Source organism: Oenanthe melanoleuca, chromosome 1A (assembly GCF_029582105.1).
Source record: "Oenanthe melanoleuca isolate GR-GAL-2019-014 chromosome 1A, OMel1.0, whole genome shotgun sequence".
Taxonomy (NCBI): Eukaryota; Metazoa; Chordata; class Aves; order Passeriformes; family Muscicapidae; genus Oenanthe; species Oenanthe melanoleuca.
In genome coordinates, this window is record NC_079334.1 from 16,469,596 (window position 1) to 16,497,261 (window position 27,666).

At 41.2% G+C, this 27,666-nt stretch overlaps 1 protein-coding gene across 3 annotated transcripts in view; it reads left to right on the top strand.

Moving 5' to 3' along the window:
• The window catches only part of DENND5B (DENN domain containing 5B), a 102,513-nt gene that overhangs the window by 44,152 nt on the left and 30,695 nt on the right, over positions 1–27,666 (top strand). For all 3 annotated transcript variants that reach the window (XM_056482605.1, XM_056482603.1, XM_056482604.1), the window contains 6 exons: positions 2,860–2,969; positions 7,982–8,648; positions 18,779–18,966; positions 22,194–22,727; positions 24,075–24,306; positions 26,368–26,518. In XM_056482605.1, the coding sequence (XP_056338580.1) occupies positions 2,860–2,969; positions 7,982–8,648; positions 18,779–18,966; positions 22,194–22,727; positions 24,075–24,306; positions 26,368–26,518 (1,882 nt within the window). The remainder of the gene's footprint in view (positions 1–2,859; positions 2,970–7,981; positions 8,649–18,778; positions 18,967–22,193; positions 22,728–24,074; positions 24,307–26,367; positions 26,519–27,666) is intronic.

Here is a 27,666-nt window from a genome sequence, read left to right on the forward strand (position 1 = left end):
TTTATGAAAGTCATCATGATTAATAACTTCATGACTCTAGATGCATTTCCCTAGTAACTGTATCCTTCATCCAAAACATGGATCAGACTTGTTTTCTAATTTTTAGCAGTCTTTTTGTTTTGAAATGAAATTAGCACAGTTTTTTCTTGATCTAGTGTCCATCGCTTCACCATTTGCTGCTAATTTGAAACAAAATGTCCCTTTAAAAGCCAGCTCCTTAAAGGAAGGCACGAGTTGTTTCAGAGTATCATTAACAGGGTGTAGTATCCAAATGAAATGGAAGCTGAAGCTGGCATATTTTACAAAATTTTTAAAAGTATGTGAACTTTGTTTTTAAATATCCTGAAAGCAAAAGGATTCATTTCAAACCCAATTTTTAAATTTGCCTCTGAGAGGCAGCTGTCTCTGTCTGAAAGTTGTGCTGTTTGCATGGGCAGCATGCATCAAATGCCATGTCCCTGTCCATATTCATAGTTCTGGTATGTGGCCATTAGTATTTTAGCAAATGGATTCAATTTGCATTTAATGCTTGGTTCACTTTAAATGTGCCTTGCTAATCCTGTTTGGAAAGTTAGCAAAGAAGCACTTACAAGCATGTGGGAGGTTTAATGAAAATTCACTGTTCAAGTGGAATAACAGCAAGTGAATTCTCTCTGCCACATCTGACTCAGCAGTTCAGAGCTACCAAGGCTGAGAGCTGATAGTGTCAGGTACCCTTCAGTCCACATCCCTTCCCTCATGTTTGCCAAGAAGATTCTGCTCCTTGTGGTTCTCTTCCAGCTGCTTTTCAGTATGGAGCTGCCTGTCATGGTCCATGCCTCTCTGGTTTTGGTGAGAGTTGGGGTGTTTCCTACTAGTTTGGGCAAATGATGGCATTTCACCCTCCACACAGGCTGCTCCTGTCACATCCTTGTACTGCTCTTTTTTCCTAAATTATGTATCTCCTCTAAAAGCTTGCCTTGCTTTCTCTGTGAGGCAGCTTTGTATGGAGAGTGCAATGTCATGTCCTTTCAAGCTAATGACAGGTCAGTTTACTCCAGTGTGGTGTTGTGGCTCTTCTCTTTTCCCTCATGATCACTGATTGAGAGAATTGTATTTTCCCAATGTGTGTTTTACCTTAAGTTTGTATTTTTCTTAAACCACTGGAGTGGTAAAATGCAAACACTGCAGAGACTCTACAAAGGTAAGTTGTTTGTGCCATTTACTTTCCTGGATAAAATGAATCCGTGTTGTCAGCCTGTGGGGACATTGTAACTGCTGGTTTTGGGCAGCTGGATTTCTTAAAGCTTATACTTGATAACCAAAACTTTTATTTTTGTTCTCATGAGAAAGGAAACCTTTAAAGAAATTTAAACTTCAACAGTCACTTTCAGTTAGTGGTAGAGAACTTAATGAAATTATCCAGATATTGTCTTCTAACTTTTAGCAGAAGCAATTAAATAGATTTAGTATCAAATACCTGCCTTTCTGCCAAGTCACAGTGGTAAGGTAAACTGTCAGATATGAGAATGATTGAAGTTCTAATTGGGAAATAACCTCATGCCTATTTGTTTGATTATGCAAGCATGTTAATTACTGTTTGATTCTAAGAGCTAAAAATGTTGCTGAGTATGTCTAGGTACATACTTGGAGAGAAAATTTTTGCAGTCTTTGCTTGGTAGAATCTTTATTTTATGAAATTTTGGGAATTGGTGGATGACACTGTGTCTTTAATGGCTCTGCAAAGAACTTTTAGACCAAAACAAGAGGTTATTCTTCTGCCATGTTCTGAAATAGGGAAGTGGTCTCTGTTTTTGGTATACTTGTCTGAGCTTGTAACTGAGCATGAGGATGATTCTTAGATTATCAAATCCAGCCATTAAACCTGACACTGCCTTTTTACTGCTAAAGCATACCCCAAATGCCACATCCACATGTTTTTTAAATACTTCCAAGGCTGGTGATTCTACCACTATGATGCTGCAATGTGTCTAAATCCTGTGCTCAAAATAAGTATTGTATAAAAATAACAGCATCTTTAAAATCTTAGAGATGAGTTGGGAAGGAAAAGATTTTAAACCCCTACTCAGAATGCACTTGCACATGAGTGCTGTTGGAAGAGCTAGTTTAGTGTGATAGTGTAATAGATGGTCATTTAATTAATAGATTTTAAGAACTACTTGTTTTGATTACTGTTTTGCATGCTGTAGACAATCCAATTGGGGGATCTCCATTAACAATATCACTGTGAAATACAGTGTTTGTGTGCTGATAACTGGAAGCATTTCTTCTTGAAGCCTAATATCAATTTCCTTTTTACACTTGCTGGATTCTTTGAGTGGAAGAAGTCTGTCCTTGAAATTTGATGTAGAAAAAATAAATGTTTAATTTTCACATAGGACTTGTAATATAAAAAGATCATCTGTAATGAATGCTTGAATAATTTATAATAGCCAAGTGGTGCTCATATTTTTTTATTGACCTTAGAGACAGCTTTTGACAAACTTGAGGGAAAGTGTTCTTTCACTGACTAAGTAAAGCTATCTCTAGATACTCAAACTGTAGGAGGAGGTCAAGGATCCAGTTGATTGCAAGGTCTTTTTATATAAAACATTAGCAGTGATTTTTCTCTTGACTATATATTTCCATTCTGTAATTACTAAACTGGAAGCTATGTTGCAATTGGAGTAAGATTTTGTGGGAAGGAAAGTAAGATCAGACTGGATGGGAATCTCTTCTTTCTCTTTTAAAAGTAGTACCTCTATTGAGAGTCAAAATGTCTATCAAATTTCACAAAAAAAAAGAAAAAAGAAAACCTGAGCCAGCATTCTCTGAAGCCTCACTGCTTGTTTTGAGTCATTATTTCTTCATTTCTTGCAGGAGAGAATTTTGACCAGAGTCCCATAAGAAGAACCTTCAAGTCCAAAGTTTTGGCCCACTACCCTCAGAACATCGAGTGGAACCCTTTTGACCAGGATGCCGTCAACATGGTGTGTAGAGAAAAACTCTTTTCTCAAATTGTTACCTGGCAGCTCTCGAGAGGTTCCTGGGTTCTTTTCAGCCAGCTCTTGTGAGCTTGTGGTTGTGGTGCTTCTGCTGGGAACAAGAGCACTCACTGGGCATGCTGCATGAACAGCTGTAGGGGAAGAGGTATTGTGAAAACACAGAATACTTTCAGGCACAAGAAGTGAGGTGCTGCATTTCCCTCATTAGTTCTAAGTGTGCTGCCTGATGAAATAAATCTAAGCATCATTCCAGGGAGTGGATGAGAAGGGGTGTGGTCACCTAGGACACCTGTCCACAGGTAGGAAGGAGGCAAACCAGGGAATTTTAAGATTCTGATGTCCATGTGAAGTTTTTGAGAACACCTTGCTTCTGCAGAAGCTGGAACTTACCTAAACCCCAGCTTTTGCTGGGTCATCACTTTTAATAGCACCTCTGCACCAATGCACCTCCTGTATACATCTCTTTCCTCTCAGTTACATTTGATGTGAGCATCTGTGTGGCTGAGTCCCATGGACTGAGAAAGGAGGGGAAAACAGTTCTTGGAGTGGGGGCAGTGACAACTGAAAGGCTGATGATCCACTGGGAATTTTCTGAAGAGCTGGTAATTAAAGGATGATTCCAGAATCATCAAAGCACTTGTTAAGAACATAACCTGATAGAGACAACAGATTACTGGTATTTGAGGTTCCCAGTACAGAAAATGCCGTTTGTTTCTTAATTTAAAAGTAACCAGTTGTTGTAACATTGAACAATATTACCATTTCTAGCTCTTTTCCGAAATGTGTAATGGGTCTGACTCAGTATTGGAAAATTAGGGAGCTTTTGAGGAGGGCAGGACAGCACACTACCTGCTTCAAAACAGAACTGACCTCATTGTATGGTGCAAGTGGGAAGTCAGGAGATTCTCCTGGCCCTCACCCTGCAAATAGAGAGGTGGGGAATACATAAAATCCATATTAAGTTGGCTTTTGCAAATACAAAAATGCATTTGGAACTTCCCTGCAGTCATGAAGATGTAGAAATATGGAGTTCATCTCAATTTCCACCGAATTTTATTTTTAGCACTGTGCCAGTTATTTAACAGGAAGGCGCAGGATCTGGGAGCAGCAGTGACACAGAGCTGATACTGTGGCACTGCACTTGCATAGAAAGGCAGAGATGAGCCCCTCTCTCCCTCTGCCTGCTGACAGCTGGGGGTTTCTATCTTCTGCTTCCAAATGTGCACTGCTGGAGTTGGGGTGGTATTTGGGCTGGTCTCCACATCACTTTGCTTATACAGAGGGCATGAAGGACTCAGAGCAATGCTTCATCAGCAGTTAAGATTGGAATAGGTCAGCTGCCAGGGCTTTTGGATTGGGGGTGTTCCAGTATGAAATGATGAGGGGTGTGCAGCAGGAATAAAGCAGCTGGAATTGCTGTGTTATTTGTCTCTCACGTTACAGTGGAGAATGTCTAATATTCATGAAGTGTGATCACAGTATCAGACAAAAATGGAATGCCAAAACCAGCAAGAGACCTGTTAAAATAATTGAACTGAGCTGCATTGAACACATTTTTCATTTGCGATGTGTCTTGGAGAAAAAAAAAAAGCATTTACTAACAGCGGCTGTATTTAATGGTCTTTCAAATTATCTTTTGGAAAACTTCTTTATTGTTTTGATCTGAAACATCATTTAAAGTAATATCCACCTCCACAGAATCCCTTGAGGTAATTATTGGCCTTTCTGATCTTGCCTTGCTGCATTAGTTCTGCCTATGTGTTTGCTTTATGTGAGCTTCCAGAAGCAATTTTCCTCAGAGAAGAAAATGCATAAATCCTTGAAGGTTAACTTGTGAGAACTCTGGCTTTGCTGGATGCCTAAGGAATTTCAATTGCCTTCTGGAACCATCCTGTTGTTTTAAAAATAGCCCCCTGAAGTCCCAAGCAATCAAGCTGCCAAAGAGTCATGTTTTCTCTCTGTTTCAAAGTATGTTTCGAAGTACACAGTTCTCTTTAATAGGGAATTGTCTTTCCCCCTGCTGCTTTTTGTTATTATCCCTGCCTAACCTCATATACTATCTTCTGTGGCCATTCTGCAAGTAAGTGTTGTACCAAACTAAAGTTCTCAGTAGAAAGATACAGAAATTTTTAGAATATGAGCTTCCTATTTTAGCCCTCTGATTCATCAAGATATATAAATCTTTGCCTGTATTTCTGAAGCTCAAGAGTGCATTATCTGTTTAATGTCTCATGTACTCAAATAAAATAATTAAAGGTTCCCTGGTGGAATTTGAAGGAGCAGGCTTTAACACAAACAAAGGCATCTTTCTCTCCACCCCCTTGCCCACAGTGCAATTTGAGTATGAAGCTTGCTGCCATGGCATGTTGTGAACATGGATTTCATGGCATGACAAATGTGTAGAGGCTTAAAAAGTGAATTGAAGGATCCAATGAAGAAGAGGTGAACCAGTGCTAGAGGGCAGTGGTCCAGAGGGGACCTTTGGTTCAGAAATACCTGCAAATGAAGGAGGGAGGGATTAGGGGGGTTGTGTGTATCTTGCCTCTGTGCTTGGGGAAAGGGTATCTCCTACTCAGGACTTCCAGAGATGAGTTATGGACTAGCTGATACCTTTTTATCTATCCTGGTGCAGCTTCCTCTTGTTTTCACAAACCATTTTGGTTATAAGCCTTATTGCAAATATGGTGTAATTCCACAGTTTTCTGCTGATGGATACCTTTAAATATAAATAGTAAAGTTCTCAGGAAAACAAAATCCTGTCCTTTGATCAGTAATCTTGGATAGTTTTCAGTGTTTGTACAAAGATGCAATGCAGGTGACTGACTTGTGTTCTCAGCATTAGTGAGGCAGATTCACACCAGCAGCTAAAATTAAACTCCCCTTAGCACATCCCAAGCTGCTCTCCAATGCTGTCCTGTGGCATGTGTGACACAGAGGAGATGGGAAGTGATTGATGTCCAAGGCCCTAAGATGAAAGTTTTCATGCATTAACCACAAATTCAAAGCTGTATTGCTGGAAAATGATTACAGGCTCTTTCTTTTGATCTTAGCTTCTTAAGTGACTCCTGGTCATTCCTCCTGCCTCGGTTTTTCCCATCCTCTTTTTTTTTCCTCTGCTTTTTCCTGTGTCCTCTTATAGGTCTAAAAACAGCAGGAGTCTCTGGGCCAAGGTTTGCAGCCAGGGTCTTAAAAAGTCAATATTCTGCATGTGTCAAGTTGTGGCTGAAATTTAATAGATGGCATCCCTTTGTGTGTGTTTAAAGGACAAGGGAATAATAATTAAGGCTTGGAGGAAATTTATTTAAACATCCCTCTGAAACTGTCTCAGCTGATCTGATGCCTATCTGTGCCTGATTGTAATAGAATATCTGATTTGCTTGTCCAAGTATTTTTCTGTAAAGTGAAGAAAATTTGATCTCTGATAGCATTGAGATTTAAACCTATGATTTCAGCCTGGTTGGCTTTGATAAGGCTTATAGCCACCATTGAAAGCCCACATTCTAGAAATATTTTTTTATTTAGCAAGCCTGCCAAAAAATGAGGTTAAGAGAGATATTTATTGTGGAGAATAAATTTAGATAAAGTGTGAAACAAGGATTTTTACTACTTCTTTATTGGAGAAGCCTTAACTATGGCACTGCTGTTAATGCCTCAATAAAAACTGTAAAGCTCTTGAATAAAAATCTGGCTGCTCTTCAGAAATAGTTCAAGCTGCAGTTTCATGGTCTGTATCAGCAAAGCCTGTCAATTGAATTAAATTCTTCTGACAACTTCAGGCTACTTATTTCCCTGCACATCACCTTTTTGAGCAATACATAAGAGCTGCCCTATATAATTTAGGGGCCTGATAGCCTGTTGTGAAGTGAGTCTGGACCACTTGCCTAATTCTTGGCTTTACCAGGCTGTTGAATGGTCTCTGCAAGGTGCACTGCTGAAGTTCAGGTTAGGATGTACCTGAAAATATATAATTATTTCTCCTGACCTCTTCCAGCATCAGAGTAATTTACTCCTGGTCAAGGTGAGACATTAGGGAATGCACTCAGTTGTGCCTAGGTTCATACACCGTGGTAAAGTTGGTTTCTAATGTTGCCTTTTTTGAAAAGGAACACTTTGAAGGCTCTCCTTCTCTTCTTTCCTTCTGTTTCTTCAGATGTTGCAAATAAAGCTATAGTCCTTCATTTATAAACATACTTATTTAGCATGTCTAACATGAGGAGTTTCCTGCTGATGTGCAATTCAAACAAGTTTTGCAGGGTGTTTGTTATTTTGTATTAGATGGTTGATAACATTCCCAAAGAATGTCTGGAAAAATGCCTCAGTTTATGACTATGCTTCAGAGAAACACCCAGTGTAGCAGAATCACTGTGAGGAATTTTGCTGAGAGGTAAATAAAAAATGAGGCTTTCATAGATTTTGGGTGTTTCCCCTCCCTGCCCCTTATTTTTTCCAGTCTAAGCTGTTTGGTAGCACTTGGAGAAGAAAGTAAATGTAATAGCTGCCAGTCAGTTGGGGTTTGGTTTGTTTGTTGTTTTTTTCCCCCAGGAAATTAGGGAAGAGCAAATAATTCCAAGAGGTCTATGTAATTTAAATTCAGTGGTATAAGATGCTTCCTTGGCTCTCTGATTTCAGAATACTGTGGGCATGGTATATGCAAATGAGAGCAAAACTTTTTTATATTTTTATATAAACATTTTTATATGTTTTTATATGATGCTTAAGTGGATGACACAAAGGCTATTCAGTAGTGAAAACAGTTTCAGCAAGTATTGAAAACGAGTTGTAATGATTTAATAGATGGATTATTTTGGAGGGTGCTTTCCTTTCTTCAGTCATGACTCCCTCTTAAGTAGCATCAGTCTTAGGCTGTTTGTTCTTGGATACTTTTTATGTCTAAAGGTAAATGGCTTGTTCTGATGCAGCAGATAAAAAGAATGTACCTGTACAGCAAAACAGAACTGTTTCTTAGGTAACTGTCTCTTCCTTGTCTCCTCTCTCAGCTGTGCATGCCCAAGGGGCTGTCCTTCAGGACGCAGGCGGATAACAGGGACCCGCAGCTGCACTCGTTCATCATCACCAGGGAGGACGGCTCCCGCACCTACGGCTTTGTGCTCACCTTCTACGAGGAGGTCACGAGCAAGCAGATCTGCACAGCCATGCAGACTCTGTACCAGATGCACAATGCAGAGCAGTACAGCAGTGTCTGTGCCTCCTCCTCCTGCAGCATGGACTCCCTGGCCAGCAGCATCGATGAGGGCGACGCCACGTCCCTCGCCAAGCTCCAGCGCTACAACTCCTACGACATCAGCAGGGACACGCTCTACGTCTCCAAATGCATATGCCTCATCACCCCTCTGCCCTTCATGCAAGCCTGCAAGAAGTTCCTGATCCAGCTCTACAAGGCAGTGACCTCCCAGCAGCCGCCACCTCTGCCCCTGGAGAGCTACATCCACAACATCCTCTACGAGGTGCCCCTGCCGCCCCCGGGGAGGTCGCTCAAGTTTTATGGGGTTTACGAGCCCATCATTTGCCAGAGACCTGGGCCCAACGAGCTGCCACTCTCTGACTACCCTCTGAGGGAGGTCTTTGAGCTGCTGGGTCTGGAGAACCTGGTCCAGGTCTTCACCTGTGTTCTTTTGGAGATGCAGATCCTCCTGTACTCACAAGGTAGGCGCTCATCCAGCAATGCCTGTTTCCAGCGGGCAGTTCCTGGGCAGCTGCAGCCACAGGAGTTCATAGAATTTCATGTTATACAAAGCTAAGGTTGATTTTTGAAATGTAAGAATGCATTGAAAAAATGAGAGAAATTAGTGTATCCTAATGAAAGCACTAAATAATTGTTCCCTCCAGGCAGTCTAGGTGCTGTTTGTTTAATTATGCATTGTATTTATCACTTGTGGCAGCTAGCAATGGAATACATTTGATTATTATCCTCATGCTGCCCTTGATCATGCAAGACAGCATGAAATTAATCCTATCTTCTTCAAAAATACCAGCAGAAAGTAATGCATCTTGCAGAAGACACTCTTGCTGCTACTTTGTTTTTCAAATTTCAGCCACATATCAAAGTCTGGTATAATTTTCTGCTTCCCATATGATGCATATGTTCTTGTTAAAACACTGAGAGTGTTTTAGCACTGGGAGGCTAAAGACCTAATGGTGTATTGAAACTGAGTGGAGCTACAGGTCATTCCTTTTTAGTCCTGCTTGAGGCACTTGGAAACATTGCTGATAAGGAAGTACCATTGCTGGTACTTCTTTTTGAGACAGTAAGATTGCAATTGACCAAACATTGTCAGCAGTTTCTTGCACAGAGCCTGTCCATGTTCTGTCTTGAAGTCTGTCAGCAAGCTTTGGAAAATCTGATTTTGAAAACCTTTTCTCTTAGGGTTGTGTCTTTCTGTAATAATGCAACACTCTGCTGCAGGTTTGGGGAATTCTGACTTAGTATTGGGCATGCTTTGGGATTTTGCAACCCTGTTACTGTTTCCTCTAGGATGCTGGTTCCTGGGAGTCTGGCCCTGGTGGTATTGGGATGCCCAACATGTCAAGTTCAAGTTTTATTTCTGACTTTCAAGGGGATGTTCAGACTTTTGGGTGTTCCTCTAAATCTCACTGGAAGCCTGTCCATGTAATTTGGGTTCCCAAATGATATCTGTGATTCTGACCCTGAATTAGGAAAATGTGCATCAGGGAAAATTTTTTGGGGATGGGGGGAGTGGTTTCATCAGAGAAGGATGAAAATCCTGGAGCCAGGAGGTACACGTGCCTTTTAGTGAAAAGAGGAAAAGATGCTGAATACCTGGGCTTTTAAAGAGAAGTGGTTTAAGCAGCAGACAGCTTGAAATGGAGCAGGGAGAGAGGATGGGAAATGGTCTAAAATAAGTATGGATAATGAACCTTCAGGCTCCAGAAGGGATCACTTGGGTTTGTCATATAAAAGAAAAGGTCAGGAAGTGTGTAATGGTAATGCTGATAACTAAGTGACTGAGAATTGGGGAAACACGTTCAGGGAGGTGGAAAAAGGGTAGTTCTTCTGCAGATGACTGAATTCAAAGGATTGATAGTTCTTTGCAGAGCTCTTCTCCACATGGACTCCAGGGGTTTGCTTTTAAGAACTGAAAATGAAAGGTTTTATCTTCTCGCAGTTTGAAGTGTGAGCAGAAATCCTGCTGTTAGTTTTGATTAGGATGCTTTTCCCCTCCCTCCTGCTTCTGTGTGTGCACTTATCCCCTTTCTTCCTTGGTTTGAGTCGTGCTGCCTTTGCCACTTTGCACTGGGATTTGATATTAAACAGCAGCACCACTGAAATGCCTCTAACCCATCCCTGCTCATCAGTTGCACCCTGGTCCCTGCTTATGGACTCACTGAGAAATGAGAATTTTTTTTTCTTTTTTCTTTCTCACTGAAAGATAGTAGCATTAGGAAAAATGTGCTTGTCGTGTTGCATTTTAGTAATACTTTGTGCATGTGGAGAGAAACCCATATATGTATTACTTTTGTAATAGTCATTGAGACAGATAACAAAATACCTACTAAATATTGTTGACTCAGCCTTCATGCCCACCAGAAGTTAGATAAATGTTGTTCTTTCAGTTACTGGCTATAATTTAATGGTTTACTTGATTTGTTTGGTTTCATTGTGTGGGGTTTTTTTTAAGAAAAGTGGGATAGTGAAAAGTAATCCTTTCCACCCTTAAAATTTCAGAATTTTTTCTTCCCTCTCTCTTCTCTTCTGTTTGTGAATCTGGGGATGTCCTTGACATGACACTTATTTGCCTATCTAACATAAGCACCATTTGATGGTGCATGGGGGAAAGTATATAGCTGTATTAGGGAAAGTCTCTGATTATGTAAATAGCAGGGTAATGCTGGTTCCCAGAGGTGAAGAATGTGGAGTGGAGGGCAAATGCAAAGCCTCAGTTTTGGCATACCCTGATAGCTGAGTGCTTGGCTAATTGTGCACTGAGGCTTCTTTTAAATGTCAGTCTTGCAATTCCTGAAAACGAAAATAACAGCTATTTTCCAGTTTGAGATATAAGCAGCCTAGAAGGTACTGAAATCTGCTCTCTTCAGCTTTGAGATCCATCAGGGAGAAACACTTTTTTAACTCCCAAGTTCTTTCAAGGCAAAAGATGAAAAGGCTTTGGCTGACATATCTCTTGTTCCAAAATAATGGATGGGAGAGGGATTTTGCAAGTTCGTCCTTCTTTGCCTTCCTGCTTTAAAGAGGGTGGACTCATTGGACTGTGTTTCCAGAGGCCTGGCCTTGCTGCAACCTTCCCAAACTCAACAGGAGATTAGTAGAAGATCCTTCGGTTGCAATTTCAAGCAAGACAGCATTATTCACACAAAGTCACAATTCACTGACATAATCCTGTAATACTCAAGAAATCAGAGCTGGACCAAATCCTGCTTCAGTTCACTAAACTATTTCAGTGAGAACTGCTGTTAACATATATGGGAAATGTAAGTTGACTTTTTTGTGGTTCTCCTAGAGCTGTTGAAAGGAAGCTTTTCGTTTAAGCTTGCCAAAAATTTAGTTCTTCTTCTCTAGAATAAAGGCTTCTTTTGGAAAGTGGAGTGAAAATATAAATTCTTGCACAACCCTGACCATACAATTAGCCTAGCTGGTAATAACAGCAGTGAAAGGCTGGCAGGAAGGTTGTGTAGAGACTGTATGGGCTCTTTTGGAGTGGTTTTTTTCTCAAGGGAAATAGGAGTTGAGGATGAAAAAGTTTATTTTTAACCCTGTAGTTAGGACATAATGTTTCCAGCAGCCTTAACAAAAGCATCTAAGTCAATGAAGAGGTGAGGGTGTTGGGTGACTTTTCCCAGCTTGCCCTGGATGTGTTCCCAGCGTGATACGAGAGTGTCTGGCACAGCTCTGCCCTGGGGACAGGACCAGTGAGTGGCTGTTTGTACCATGGCTGTTACAGTCATTTTTGGCTATCCAGTTGCACTTTTGATGGTGTTGCAGGGGTGACTGGTACCCCATTGCTCGGGAGATGCAGGGATTGTAGTGGATTGTAACTTCACTTTACATCTGTGCTGGTCAAGCCAGAGTGCTGAAGAGATTGGCAGCAAAGAATGAGGAGTTCATTTTTGAAGCTGCTTTGTTCCCATATGTTTTGGACTGCAGAGCTGGGTAACTGGCGGAGACCTGTGCTTGCACCTCAGTGGCAAGACTGAAAAGATCAGGCCTTACTGTTCCTGGAGACTGTGTGGCTTTCTAGGGAGTTGATCACAACCACTGCTGGTGGGAAGTGCCGGCTTTGGTCTGCAGAGTTGGTATGGCAACCTGTACCTGGAATCACTTTCACTGTACATTTATTCCTGCAGCTTCAGGTTACATCCTTTGCATATAGAGAATATTTTTAAGAGTAAATGGGGCAAGTTCTCAACATTTGGGCTTTGAAAACCAAGAGGAGGGGTTAGATATGTTTTTCCTGCAATTCTTCAGGGTGCAATCTTTGCTGTGCTCTTGTAAGTGCTCTTGATTTAGAGCACAGCTCTCCTGTGCAACTGTACAGATGTAAAGTCTTGTTTATGTCCACTCTTCAATAGCTACTACAATATCTAAAGGACAAATAACAAAACACCACCAGTGTGAGAGACCTGCTGGACAGAGATGAATTAAACTGTGAGCTCTGTGGAAACCTCAGCAATCCATTTTGTATGTCTGCCTGTCGAGGGATTTAAGCATGAGAGGGAACATGTGAATGAGACAGAGATAAACTTCTTAGAGCTTAGGCTGTTTCTGCTCATTATAATTTTGAGCGTTTTCCAAGCTGTTTTTCCAAGGGCTTGAGTAATTGGTCCTCCAAGATTGAAATATTCTTTGCATAATTTTTTTTTTAAATCTTAGAAATTATAATACAAATGACTATGCATATATAAAGTCATTGCTTAGAAAGCGTTGTGTCTGAAAGATCTTTCTTGTGAAGTCTGTTTTGGGTAGATTTTAAAAAACTAATACATGCATAATTTATTTGCTTTTTAAAGCATTTTTACACTAAATAGTTACATAGAAAACCTTTGCTTTTCTACTCATTATTTAAATAGTTGCCCTCCACACTAATAGTCATCCAAATCCGTGGGAAGTTATTGCAGAGAACAAATTATATGGGGACAAAATCTGTGCGTTCTGTGGAACAGACCTGGGTTTACACTTGGAGGCTGCAGTGCTTGTTTCCTGGAAGAAGGACAAGTAATTAGGTAGAGAAATCAGAGAATGACATATAGTCTTCCTTTTTAAGTTAGGTGAAATAACAGAATTGTTTTATAATTCGAAGTTGCTCAATTTTGTTAGCCAAAGTCAGTATGACCTGAAAAGTGAAGGTTTTAAAGCATCTGGAAAAAAGGCGTGGGAGCTAGTTAAGGTCAGTGCCACAGCTCTACTCCTATTTTTTTTCACAGTGAGCTGTAAAGGGAGATAGGGCCACTGCCTTTAACACTCTGCACACACACACCACAACCTCTCCATTTTTTTTTTTTACGTGAATCTCATTTTTTTCCATGATGAGACATCTTTACCTTTTCAGAATGAGGGGAATAAAGTTTAATTAGGCCATTACATTTCAGTTATGGCAAATGCCAGATAAATAACATAGCAGTCTAAAGTGATCTGGAGCAAAGCTGTTCCCTGCTGGACTCTTGTGTCTTCCCCATCATCTTGCTGCTGGCTGTAGAGCCTGTTTTGCCCCAGCAGCCACAGGAGAGAGCAAGGGGCTCTCTGTGTCTTCAGGAGCACCTGCATGTGTCCTGCTGGCACCTTGTCAGCCTTTTACCCTCTTCTCAGAGACTTAACCATGCTAATGGGAGCTAATTCTTGAGGTGGCTCTTAATCATAAATTAATTTATGCTGAACCACTGATGGCAGGCTAGGACATAGTTAATTATATGAATGGAAATGTATTGAAGCTGAAGCTTTTTATGTTAAGTGTTGGCCAACAGGAAAAAACGGTAAGAATTGGCCTTTGTGGATATTGGCCTTGGGATGTTTCCCTTGGGGCAGAGCTGACCCCCAGTTTGAGATGCTAACTCTTCAGGCAATTAGATGCAGCCTTGTCTTGACCTTTCTGTTTAAGAAAATGTGTATTTTCATATTTGCATAAATTGCCACTCTCCTTTTATCAAATAACTGATGTACTGTGTCATTCACTGGTAAATCCACCCTTCCTTTGGAAGGACGCTGAGATGCCACAGGTCATGTCACATCACCTGTCCAGCTTCCCTGAATGCAGCACTCCTGCAAGGTGATTTCTGTAGTGACTAAACATTTCCTGCACCATTTTTGTGTGTTTTATCTTAACATCTCTTAAAAGTCACCAGGACTGGCTTGCCAGTTGTCACAGCTGCCAGCAAGCAAACCAGATGAAAGGTAGAAGCTTCCAGGGCACTTTGATGTCTGCAGCACTTGTGTGTACTGCTCCTGTGGAGCTGTTGAGATCTGATTTGGAAATCTTTGCTTTCATAAACAATTTTTGTCTCTGATGTGAATTTCAGATTTCATTTTTCATCTGCGGTGTGCTATATATAAACATTACAGATCTGAAGGTACCCAGACCCAAGACAGGTCTGGTTATGTGCTGTTCTTGACTCATACTCAGAGCTCAAAGGAAAATAATTTTATTTTCCTGTTTTTTCAATATACCTGGTTCTTTTAATTCATATCTTGTTACCAAAAAAAAAAAAAAAAGGAAAAAATGACAGTTGGATAACAATTGCGTATAATACTTGGACTGAAGAAGTAGCATGTGAAAAAACTGTTGGTCACAAAAAGTGTTTTAAAGCCTGTTCAGGTGTTTCCCTTTAAAGAATTCAGGTTCATTAATGTTTTGGTTTTTTTCCCTCTGATGTTGGTTTGGTGTATTTTGTTTAAAGACAATTGTTTTGTGCATATTGGTAAGGTACTCTTTGAGACTACCATCTGATTATCATCTTTCAGGATACATTTTTAAATATGTGGCTTTGCAAAGCTGCAGTTATCCTTTATGCATGTTCTAAAAGCAGTAGAGGAAAGGAAGTGGTGTCCAGGTAACTAATCTCTTCAAATGCTTCCAAGTGCTTTCAAATTGTATGTAAAGTGAGACTTCAAAAGGCAAATAAAGAAGCACAGTCTATTTTTAAAGCCTTGGGCTGGATTGAGATGATCCAGGCTGTGACTTGAGCTCTGTGGTAGGCTTCCTGCTCTACCTTTGGTAGGTCACTGGCACAGAGAGCTGGAAAACAGCCAAGTTGTGCTTTCTTCGGGAAGGCTGGAGGTGTTGAAACTGCTCCCAGCAGGAACACCATTTCTGGGAAGAATGAATGTGTGTGCTCTTACACATTCCTTATACATAAAGTTCCTGGGATTGGGAATTTGCTGAGAAGGTTCCAGGTGAAATTCTCTTCTGTTTGATTATGACCAAAGATTTGAATCTGTTTTGGGGGTAGAACCTAAATGTGGTCTTATGCCTTTGGGGCAGGGATAACACCCTGTCTTTTGCCTTCTCAAAGGATCTTGGTTTTGCTTTGCTGCAGCATGGGAAGGATTTTGAGATGTCAGACTCTTTTGTGGCAGGAAAAGTAATTTTTATGTTGAGCTTTGTGAATTGCTTAACATCTTGGAGCTTCCTTCCCCACTATGTATAATGAAAAGAAGACTGTCACTGCCTGTGTTTGAACTTTAAGACTTTGGGATAGATATTTCTTATTGATTATTGTCCTGTTATTGTGTATTGGAAAATCAACATCAAGACAGAAAATTGTCAAGTTTTGTCCTCTTTCAGAAAAACATTTGTAGGGAATTTTAGGGAATTGTTCAAGTGCTGAAGCCATTTCCATCTCCAGCAGAAAATAGCGACTGGTAATTGTACAGGAGCATCTCAGGTTGTGCATTGTAAGCACTGTATCTTGTGAGCCATGTGAATGTTAGCAGACCTGGGTAAAGTGTGGCTGAACATGGTGCTCAAGCAGCAGCAGTGCCAGCCTGCAGTGGAGGGGGTCCCTGCAGCCACTGCCTGTCCTGCCCAGGGATTTGAGGTTCTTGGCCGAGGGCCCCTGGCAGATGGTGCCAGAAAAGGGAGGTGTGTCCAGCATCTTTGAGCTTGACTCCTTTGCCCTCTCCTTCACTGAGTGAAAAGGTTGTGTGAGAGACAACACTGCACCAAATCCAGCTGAGCTAGTAGGAGGCAGTGGTTGCAGTAGAAGCCCCAGGGACTACTTTGCCCTGGGGTTATCCTCCTTGAGCAGTTTCTGTTGGAAAATGTTATGTGAACAAATTAGAGATGGTGCTTTGAACGTGAAGAGTCACAGAATAATTTTGGTTGGAAAAGACCTTGAAGATCATCAACTCCAGCTGTAAACCTAACACTGCCAAACCCACCACTAAATCATGTCTCTAATTGCCATATTTACATGTCTTTTAATGCCTCCAGGGATAGTTACTTGACCCCTTCCCTGGACAGCCTGTTGCAATGCTGGGCAACCCTTTCAGTGAAAAGATTTTTCCTAATATCCAGTCTAAACCTCCCCAGGCATAACTTAAGGCCATTTCCTCAATACCCTGTTTCCAGGTTGTTCTCAGTCACCATGTAAGCTTCCCTCAAATGATGATAGGTACAAGAATCTCTCCATCAAATATTATTTCAGGCTTCTAGGTGATAGATGTCTAACCTTGTACAGGCTTGAAAGTGCATAAAAAGTAACTAGAGTTTGACTTCTTTAAACAGATAACAAAAAAAAAATTACAGACTTTTTAATACTATTTTTCTGGAGGAGACTGGAGCTTCCCTCTCTTCAGTCAAAACATCTGGGTGCATAAACGTTTTTTATCTGCAAATCACTGGCAAGCATTGCTAGATGGTAACAGCCTAATAATTTAGTTGTCATTAATTGGTTTTTTTTTAAAACAGCTTTTCTCATATTAAATTGGTTATAAAATTTGTCCTAGTGACCATGTTAAATATCATCAGTAGCACCAGAGAAAAGTCAGCATGCATTTCCAGAGGTGAATGCCCTTTTCCAAAAAGATCCTTGCAGCTTTTCTGCCAAGATCTGTTTCTTCATGTGGCTGTGTAAATCAGAACAGACTTTGAAGGCATTTCATATACTAAGCCATGCTGCTTTCTCTATTTGATTATTTTTTTTTAAATCTTTAAAGCTTTCAGAGTTATGAAGTGTTATGAGACTCCTAAGCTTCTCCAGTAGGTATTATAACTTGAGTTTGTGTAAGTGCTCCTCAACAAGACAGGGAATGCACATGTGTAGTTATAGACCATTGCATGGGCAGGGATTCATAAGTGATTGATCTGTAGCTGGGCAGTGTTTTGGAGGTGTAACCTTGAGACTGAATTGTATGCATGAAAATAATTTTGAAGACTGACTGAATAGCTATTAGACAAGATGAAAAATGTTTTTGCCCTGCCAGCTGACCTTCTGCAGTTCGTAGCTGGTTTTCCACAGAGAGGTGCTAGCAAGGAGAATGGGTTATGCAATTTGTTGTTGTCATTTGCATATTTATTCAAGAACATCCTCCCAGTGACCTACTAATAGCTGAGTGTGCTGACAGTGCTTTTGCAGTTGTTGGTGTCTGCCAAGGTCTCAGGCTGGGATGTTCAGGAAATGGGAAGGGTCAGGCTGTCCAGCCAAAAGCAGTCAGTGGGGCTGTAGGAAAAAGCCTTCTCACCTGACTCAGAACCAGGTGTTCATCCATGTATCTTTCATTTCCAGGAGTGGGGCAGGGAGGATTAGGAGAGATGGGCAACAACCCAAGTGTTACCCAGGATCTGGGTCTGGCCTCTGTGAGAGGGAAAATCTTTTGGTTGCTCAAGCCAGAGATTGTGAGATTTGCCTGGCACTGATACGGCTTGGGTTTGGACACAGCCATGGAGCTTACAAGCCCAGGAGTCTTTACCTGTTTCCAGATGGATTGTTTGCAGTTTAAGATTTGCTGTAGGGATGACCATCTCTTTAAGACCAGTATGTGATTGATTGATTGATTGATTGAAACAATTTGTTCTCAATTTATCCTCTCATTTGTACTAATTAATAGCTTGTAGTATTTCATAATGCCAGCTGGATATTTGATAAATAATTTGCTTTTACCCAAATTCTGGAACATCCAGCTCAGCTGGACTAAAATGAATTTTAATTTAAAAAATAATGCACAATGTGCTTACTAAAATCAAAATATTGCAAAGCAATGTGGGTTAAATACAAATTTGGGAAGTAACGTAATATAAATATACTAGCTACACAGAATATCTTTGAGAACTAAATTTATATTAGGCTTCTGTTTGGATTTAACTTAAAAGCATTGCTTTTATATACTTAGGGACTGTAAACTTCTGCTGGTATGTGGCCAAGACAAGTCTTCTGGAAAGTGCATTCAGCTTTGGAAATAGTAGCAACTAGAGCAGAAGCAGGCAGGCAGGGGCAAGCAAGAAACCATAATGTTTGCTTGAAGTTCATGTCATTCTCTTTTTCCCATGTAAAAATATGTGCTTATTATGGAATTAGAGTATTATAATCCTGTGCTAGGGACAGAACTGTTGGTGTCATTTTAATAAATTAATTTAATGACAGAATAGATCAAGATATGGTATGAATACCTATACCCAGCAGTTTCTTTATGGGAGGAATGAGCTTTAACAGATTAAATGATGTTTAAGGTTTTTATGTGCTGTCTTATTTTCCAAACAACATCTTATCATATAAACATGGTTTCTGTCTTGTCACTGATGTCCTTGCCAAAGAGATCTCAAAAGCAGAACACAGGGATTCAATCCTGTCTTTCTCTCCCCCATGTCTAGATTATCAGCGTCTGATGACGGTGGCAGAGGGAATCACAACACTGCTGTTCCCATTCCAGTGGCAGCATGTGTACGTCCCCATCCTTCCTGCCTCTCTCCTGCATTTTCTGGATGCTCCTGTTCCCTACCTGATGGGGCTGCAGTCTAAGGAGGGAACCGACCGCTCCAAGCTGGAGCTGCCTCAGGAGGTTAGTATCCGCCTTTGGGGCTGCTATCCTGGAATGCCTTTTTAATATTTGTGTGAATTACTGCTGGAAAATAATGCCTGGTGTTAGGAGGCTTTTCTGGCTCTGTGGAAACTGATTGCCAGCAGGACTGAGGTAGTAGGGAAGTCTCCACAGCCCTTCTTGGTCCATTTCTGAATTTAGTGAGTACCTCTTACTGTTCTGATTTCTAAATGCTTCTCCTCCTGCTGTTTGTTGTGACAAAACTGAAAGTTTGTTGGCTTTCCCTACATCACATGCTTCACCCAGTTTTGTTACTCCATCAGTGGCAGAGTCCTACTGACAGAGGGCTAAAAAGCATTTCATTTGGGGAGGATCTTGATGGATCTGGATCTCAGGTGCAGTTGCTAGATGGTGTAAACCTGTCCTTGTCCCCCTTCTGCTGAGGAGCGTGCCTTGTCCTGCTGACTCCATCCATCCATGGCTGAGCCCTTGTGTTCCTGGTCTATTACTAGACCAATGTCCTGGCCTCAAATAAGCCAGGTTTGCATTAATACTGTGCCTATGAACCACTTAGAGAGAAAAAAAAAGGAAGGAGTGGTCATCCTCTCAATCTCAGGGCTAAATCCTTGGTGGTGGAGAATGAAATGGAGATTGTTCTCCTTAAAATTTGACAAAGGTGATTAAAACTGCTTCACATTTTAACCTGGCTATATGGCAAAGTCCTTGGAATATGGCTCATCTGTCTGCATTCCAGATGGTGACTGGAACCAGAGTATGGCATGTGCTTTTAAACTTCGTTTTTTCTCAAAATCAATGGGAACTCCAAGAGTATCTGTTCATGCAGCAGTAACATCTCCTGCCAGTGGCTGTGCTGAGGGGACTCTCCTGGGGGCAGAGTCTTTGAGGTTTCCAAATACCAGCTCTGCCTGAGAAGGCAAATGGGAGCAGCAGCAGAGGAGAATGTGCAGGAGTGGGAGTTTTTGTGTGGAAGTGGAAGGATAAACACAGGGCAGGGGTAATACAATTTTTAATAAAGGTCTATTTTCCATATTGCATGAAGGTGACTGAGTCACCCTTGGTGGCATGGAACTGCAAATCAAGTTTTACCTCATGGATACAGTGACTGAAGCACATGCCATCTGCACTGGTGTGGAAGCAAAGCTGTTATCTACTGCTCCTCAGTAAAACCATGCTAATATTACATAATTACTGCAATTGTTAACATTATTAGTCACATGCTTTTGGGTAGCAGATTAAGCTGTCATTTTCCTTAAATTAAAATTTAAATGTGACAGTATTTGATATTGCAGTATCATTGGAATAACAAATATCACCAGGGATAGAAGAGTGGGGTGGAATCTGCCCCCTCCATGATGTTTAACAAATGAGTGAAAAATACCAGCATTTATGAATACCACAGGTCCAGTAACTGTGGGAGAGGGAAAGAAAGAAGGCATATTGAACAGGGAAGATCTTGAATCTCAAATTCCTCTAGACAATAAAAAAAAGTCCCTCAGCATGCGAGCAGTGATGAAGTGCTGTTCACATCAGCATTCCTTTATTGTTCGGGCCAGGGGCTAGCTTTTCAAGCTCTTGCTCTAAATATAAACCATTTGTTTGTTAGAGATAAAAATTCTAACAACTGGCCATCATGCTGTCTTAAGGTTACTAATCTCCCTGCATTAACTTTAATCATCAGATATTTTTGAAGAGAGAAGTGAGACCAATTCCCCAAGGGTTTTCTGAATCCAAATCTCATTTTTCAAATTTTGTAAATTATATGCAGAGCTGAAATTAAAAAGCCTTTGAAATGAAATATTGATAGATAAGAAGGCAGTCCCTGAGCTAAAAGCATACCACAACTGTGTAATAGCTGCATAGTTAAACAAAGCAAATCATTTTGTATGAAGAAATGCTTTTCTTTGTACAGACTAAATTTAATATGAAAAAGCTGAAGGGACACTTCTGCTTTACTGCATTAATCCTAATATCCTTTAAAGTATCTATGTGAAAGGTGATGAATGTTAATAAACATATCCCTGAAATATCCAGTGTATTACAAACATGTTTGCTGTGGAATATATTGTCCTGCTGAAAATTAACCTTTTCAAAAATGAAGGAAAAGAAATCATTTATCTTCACATAATCTGAAGATTAGTCTAGGGCATTTGGTAAGAAGTAAAGAACACTAAAAGTGCCTTGGAGAAGGCAGAGGAACTGTGCTAATGTCCAAGTCAGGCTAACAAAGACCTGCTGCTGCCATATGGGTTTTCTGCATCTCCTGTTCTGCAGTGTTATGCCAGGATCAAACGCATCAGAGCTCAGCACCTTGGGAGTCTGACCTGGTTTAAGATTTTACTCAGTGCACTCAGACAGTGGATTTCAGATGTAAGCTGCCATTCAGAAGATCAATTACTGTTTTTCATGCTGCTATTATTCCTGAGGGTGTATTTGCAATGTAATTAATTTTTATGTGGGATTCTTCTATCCCTCCATCTACACTTTCCTAGTAAAAGTATCTGCTCTGCTAGATTAATGTCTTCACTTAGCTTTAATCTTACAAGCTGAGATCCATCTCCATTCATAGCAAAGCTAAGAGCACTCTCTTTATGTCTCAGGCAAAGGAATTGCCAATATTAAAAGGCTCCATGGAAACAAGGGGTCAGGGGAGTAGGGAAATAAGACTTGGCCTCTAGTGGACAAGCTGTTCTCAGACATAATCCCAAGGGATTTCCATGAGACCCTCTTCTATAGTTTTGCTTGAAGCAGCATTATCTTTCTCACTAAACATCTCATTTCTTGGTAGCACAGCTGCAGAGGCTTCTTGCAGTTGGATCCTGGTAAAGTAAATGTGCCTGTGAGATGCAGTAATTCACACAAAGGGTATTTACATGGGCTGAGAAGTGGTGCTGCACTTCCTGCTTGGTAGTGTGTCCTTGGCCGCTCTGGGAAAGCATATGAAATCTTTGCAGTGGAAAGTTTGGGGTCTTCATGTCCTGGGGGAATAGGAGAGAGCCAGGAGCCTTTATTTGTCATTCAGTTGACCTTCAGCCTTACTGAAGTCTGAAATGTCACGGGCTAGACAACACAGCTGAAGTGTCCTGCATACATGTGCACTTACCCTTCTGTCTGGAGGAGAGAGATAAAGTTTCTCCTTTACTGAAAGGCTAAAAAGGGCGAAAAAGGTTACATCACAGGGGAACCAGTTTAGTGCTGTGTCCATTTTGAGACATTTGTTTGTATTTCAGGCAAACTTGTGCTTTGTAGACATCGATAACCATTTCATCGAACTGCCGGAGGAATTCCCACAGTTCCCCAACAAGCTGGAGTTTATTCAGGAAATCTCTGAGGTTCTCCTGCAGCATGGGATCCCTCCAGAAGGCAACCTGCACTGCAGTGACAGCGCCACCAAACTCAAGAACTTGGTTCTTAGTGACCTGGTTAATGACAAGAAGAATGGTAACATCCCCAGCAACGCCCTCAACATGTACGAGCTGCTGAAAGGCAACGAGACGATCGCCCGCCTGCAAGCCCTGGCCAAGAAAACGGGCGTGACCATGGAGAAAATGACCATCACCAGCCCCCTCACAGAGGAGAAGGATGGGAAGCTGTCATGTGAGGAGCTGGAGCTGAGGGACTACAAGCTCAACGTGCAGCTCCGCGAGGTTTTTGCCAACCGCTTCACGCAGATGTTCGCAGACTACGAGGCTTTCGTCATCCAGGCTGCCCCTGACATGGAGTCGTGGCTGACAAACAGGGAACAAATGCAAAACTTTGACAAAGTAAAGATAGCCATGTGTTCGTGTCCCCATCTAAAAGGGGGAGGGAGGATGGCTGGATTTGTGTATATATAGCCTAGGTACTCTTTAATCTGCCGTTCCTCATTTGCCTCACTGGGAGATTTGTCCATTTCCATTACACAGCGCCAGATCTCCTGCCAGAGTAAATCGGAGCACATCCATTGAGCTGTTCAGAGCCATCCTGGCTTGCACAAACCAAGCTGGCAGGCTTCTGCCCAGCTCATGGGGCTGCTCCCGTGGGCTTGGTGGAAGGGTAGCAATGCAAAGTGACTTCTTTTTCTGTCTTTCTTTTTTTTTTTTGTTGGTTGGGAGAAGAGGTGCACACTTGAGACAAAAAAAAACAAATCTAGTCTTTCATTTTTCCTAATCTCATGGTAGAGTTTTTTGGTAATGGGTAACATTGTTCTGAAGAAGGTTATCACTGAGAGAGTATTGCTATGACTCTATTGGAGTGCATGCATAAGAGAGAAAACAAATCCCTCAAGATTAAAAATGGGGATATAAAGAGATGGGAGGATAGCAAAAGGAATGGGAAATGCTGGGCAGCTTGCACAGCTGCTGAGTGACCCTACAAAGCAGATAGTGTTCTTAGCCATCATCTTTTTTAGATACAAGTTCTTCTCTAAGGAAAAGGTTAAAATGATGAACAGTGAGAAACAGACTAAGTACTGATCTGAATCAGTTTTTAATTTGAAAAAAATTGCTGCTGTGCCTTTTAGTGGCTTGTTTGTTTTCAGGCATTAAACAGTGCAGCATTCAAAAGAATGGGGTTGTTTAGGCAATCTCTGCTAGTGTTTCTGCAATAAAATGGGCTGTTAAGTTTAGGGTTTTCAAAGCTCAGTTAGAGACTTAGAGGCACAGTAAATTCTAATTGGAAATTCCTGGTTAATTGCCCTGTGTAACATCACAGAAGAGCATCAGCTAAAGAGCACTGTACACACCTTGATATGTGTGACACCTTATTAAGTTATATGGTCCCAGGCAACAATGCCCAGAGGTCCCAAGGGGGCACATGGGATGGTCTGCCATGCATTTCACAGGGTTTATTATGGGTGAGAGCTGCTAGGTTGCTCTGAAAAAGCAGGCAGCATGAGCATTACTTCAGTAACTCCATATTCCCTTTGTTTTAGCTGTCACAAAGCCTCCTTGACTGCTTATTTCTTACAGTTGTGAAGCAAACCCCTTTGTAGATAGATTCACAGCTCTCTGAGAGGTGGTTTATTGGTGGGGGAAGCCTTGTCCAAGCCTTCCTGCTGACTGCTGGGTCAGTTCTCTGCCAAAGGATGGCTGGGCAGGAACATGGCACTAATGAGCTGTTCTGTATTTCAGGCTTCCTTCCTTTCAGACCAGCCTGAGCCTTACCTCCCATTCCTTTCACACTTCATCGAAACACAGATGTTTGCAACCTTCATAGACAATAAGATAATGTCCCAGTGGGAAGAGAAGGACCCTTTTCTACGAGTTTTTGACTCCCGAATTGAGAAAATAAGGCTATACAATGTCAGGGCCCCTGCACTGAGGACATCCAACTACCAGAAATGCAGCACTTTGAAAGAAGCAGGTATGTTCAGATGGGCTGGTAAAATATTCAAAAGTACAGTGTCAGCCACCAAGAAATATAGGTCCTTTGTCATCTGAGTGTTGCAGTTGATGAGGAAGTCCTAGAGCTACTTGAGGAGGACTCAGCAGTGTCCTTATCTCATCTGAGCAAAAACTTTAGTATGCTGTTAAACACCAGAAGCAGCAGGAGCCTTTACCTTCCCTTTGAGCTCTCCCGGGCTGGTGTCTTTAATAAAATCAAGCCAAGCCCAAATGGAACTGGCTCACAGTTTCTCATTTTGGGCAGCTCCTGTTCCATTGCCAGGAGAGCTTTCCTTCACCCTGGTGGTGGGACCAGTGCCAGCCACACTGAGGAGTTGAGCCCTAGTGTCTGCTCCACTGGCCTTGTCTCCCCCTTCCCATAAAAAGACATTGTTTTGCCTTACACCATTTGGTTAGAGCAGCAGGGGACATAATCCTGTGTGGCATATTTAGTACCTCCAGCAATAGATGTTCAGTGTTAATGAACAATACACTGTACTGAAGGCTTGGAATTTTTTTCTTTTACTGTCACAGGATGCCTTTTCAAATTATACTTGAATTTTTTATTTAATGCTTGTGCAAATATTTATTTAATTTCTCAGTAATACAAGGAAATTATACTCCTAAATTTGTTGGGACATATATTAGTAAGCTAGGGTAAACCCATTTCTCATGGGTCTTTTTTTGGTTTAACTCCTTTAGTTTTTTACTTGCTATAAACATGTCAGAAATAGAAATCTGTGTCTGTTTAGCTTTTTTCTGTCTAAACCCAATTCTAATTTGCAGGTCAGCTGTCTATTCAGCGTCTAGTTTTGGCAGATATTGTGGCACCAGAACCTCATTTTCTGTCTTGTGAAAAGCAGCAAACTGATAGTAATACCAATTTTCCTTCATATTTACCATTCACAGTATATGTGACCCCAGCACTGATCCAGCACCTGTTTGTTTAACTATTTTCAGAACCCTTCAAATCCTCTGACCCCACACTACCCACTCCTTTTCTCCAAAATGGAGCCATGCAAAGTGATTTTTATTTTTTTAGAGGGGAAAAAAATACTTGCTGAGTTTCTAATGATAATGTATGTAAATCTTGTGACAGCTTCTTTCCCATCACAGTTTTAGAAATTAGGAAATTAGTTCTATGTTGTTCTTAACAAATGGAAAACAGATTTAGCTTCCACATTTTGCATATGTATTCACTAGCTGTGATATGCTGAAAAAACAGGTCTGCCTGTTAATAGATGGGCTAGAAAGAGTTGAATATTAACGTTGCTAATTAAATGCTGAATTTGCCCATACACCTCCTTTCCCAAGTTCTTCACAAGTTGAGAGTGACAGGTTTTATTTTCATTCTGCTTGAGGTTTGAGATTGAAACTCTCAAGTCCTTGAAGAAAAGGATTGAACTGCTTTAGTCTCAGTGGAGCTGAGATGGGGAGCTCTCTTCCCTCTTACCATAGCCTTCCCTGTTTCCAAGAATCTGCTCATCCTCTTGATGCTGCTCAGGCCTTGCTACAGTTAGCTATGCTTTTTGAAGGCCTATCATCCAGTAAAGGCATATGTAATTTCAGGAGGAGGATCATTATAGTCCCAGATGTTTGCAAAACTCAGGTGTCCCCCTGCCATGCATCTGCCCAGGGAACGTGTCTGGGGCTAAGCAAGGTGCCCAGTCCCACAGGGGTTGCAGCTGGCCTTAGAGATCTCTGTTCTGCTGAAGAAGAAACAAATCAAACAAGGAATTTCAGGGAAAGATTGCACTGCTCTCACCAGTCCCTAATGCATCTCGTGGGCTCCTGTAAATACCTGCTTGCTTAACAGCTAACTTGTGTGCACCAGTGCTCGTTGTGTCGGTAAAGAGACTTAAAGCAAAACTTAAAAACCTACAGCACAAGTGTCTCCTCACCTCTGTGAGTGGCAGATTTCTGTGTCTAAGGGCACTGTTTAACTTCCTAGAGGGTTTCCAGGGTGTGAGCATGAGCACTGCTGTTGTGGCACCCCAGGTGGGTGGTGGCACAGTCGCTCACCTGTGACTGTCACCTGCAGCCCAGTCCATCGAGCAGCGGCTGATGAAGATTGACCACACGGCCATCCACCCCCACCTGCTCGATATGAAGATTGGCCAAGGGAAGTATGAGCAAGGATTTTTCCCAAAGCTGCAGTCAGATGTCTTGGCAACGGGACCCACCAATAACAAGTAAGCAAAGGTTTTATTTTCTGGATTTAAAAACAGGTTTCTCGTACAAATAGTTCACATCATTGAACAGAAGTCCTAATTTTGGATGGCATATAACCAGTTTAATGAACCCAACAGCTGTTTCTGGCTTTTATGGGCTGTGACTTTAAAAAATATAACCATAGTTTGGGTTATGTCAGGAAGTGTTAGCTTGGTTCCTCACTGCTGTTTTCTGTTGAATGCTAAGTACTCTGTCTTCTCAAACATAGTTTTCGTTTTGGAATTGGTCTTATGAGTTTCAAATGAATTGTTTGGCTATTTTGCACTGAATACAGTAATTAGGGAACTCCAGCCAACATTCAGATTCTGAAAGAAATTTTGGTGTTGAAACTTCCACACCATCACGTGAAATGAAATTAGTGCCCACTCCTTTCTTTTCTTTAGCTGTTATTATACCACCCAGAGATTTTTATAGCTCTCTTTCAGTTGCCTCATTGGAATTCCCTGGAAGACTAACTTGATGAGGGTGGAAAGTATGTGGTTCTGTACCTGGGTTTCTTTTTTGAGTCTAATAAGGTTCTGTGGTGCACTTTGATAAGAGGGTTGGGGTACCTGTAGCTGTGGAATTGAGCATGCTATTACATGGTTTATTTACCTAATGTAACATGGGAACCTGGAGCACTGATACACTTTACAGTAATAAAGTGTTGTGAGTTCCTTTATTTTTAATCTTTCTTCCTTCAAAACCCAAGAATGTGTTTAGCAGTCTGCCTGTTATCCTTATGGGTGGGTTGCAGTTCTGCAGTGTCAGCAACAGTGTGAGTATGCCCAGCCTGCCTAAAGTTGCTTGAATCTTCTGTCTCTATTGCAAAATCTTGGTGAATCTATGAATAAGCATCATTTAAAACCAGTTTTCCTTATGCCCTTTGAGATTTGCTTCTGTTAGACTGGTACCTGTTCTAAGATGACTTTAATTCCTTGAGTGATAATTTTCATTTAGATTGCAGCATGTTGCAGAATTTGTGAGTACCAAAATCCCATTACTTACCACAAAGCGATGTCAAAGTGACAAATGTTTGGAATTCCTCCAGTTGTACGTTGCCAAAAAGACTTGTAATTGGAAAATCTCAAGACCATCTGTTTATGTCTTTCTTTTCCCTAGTTTTCAT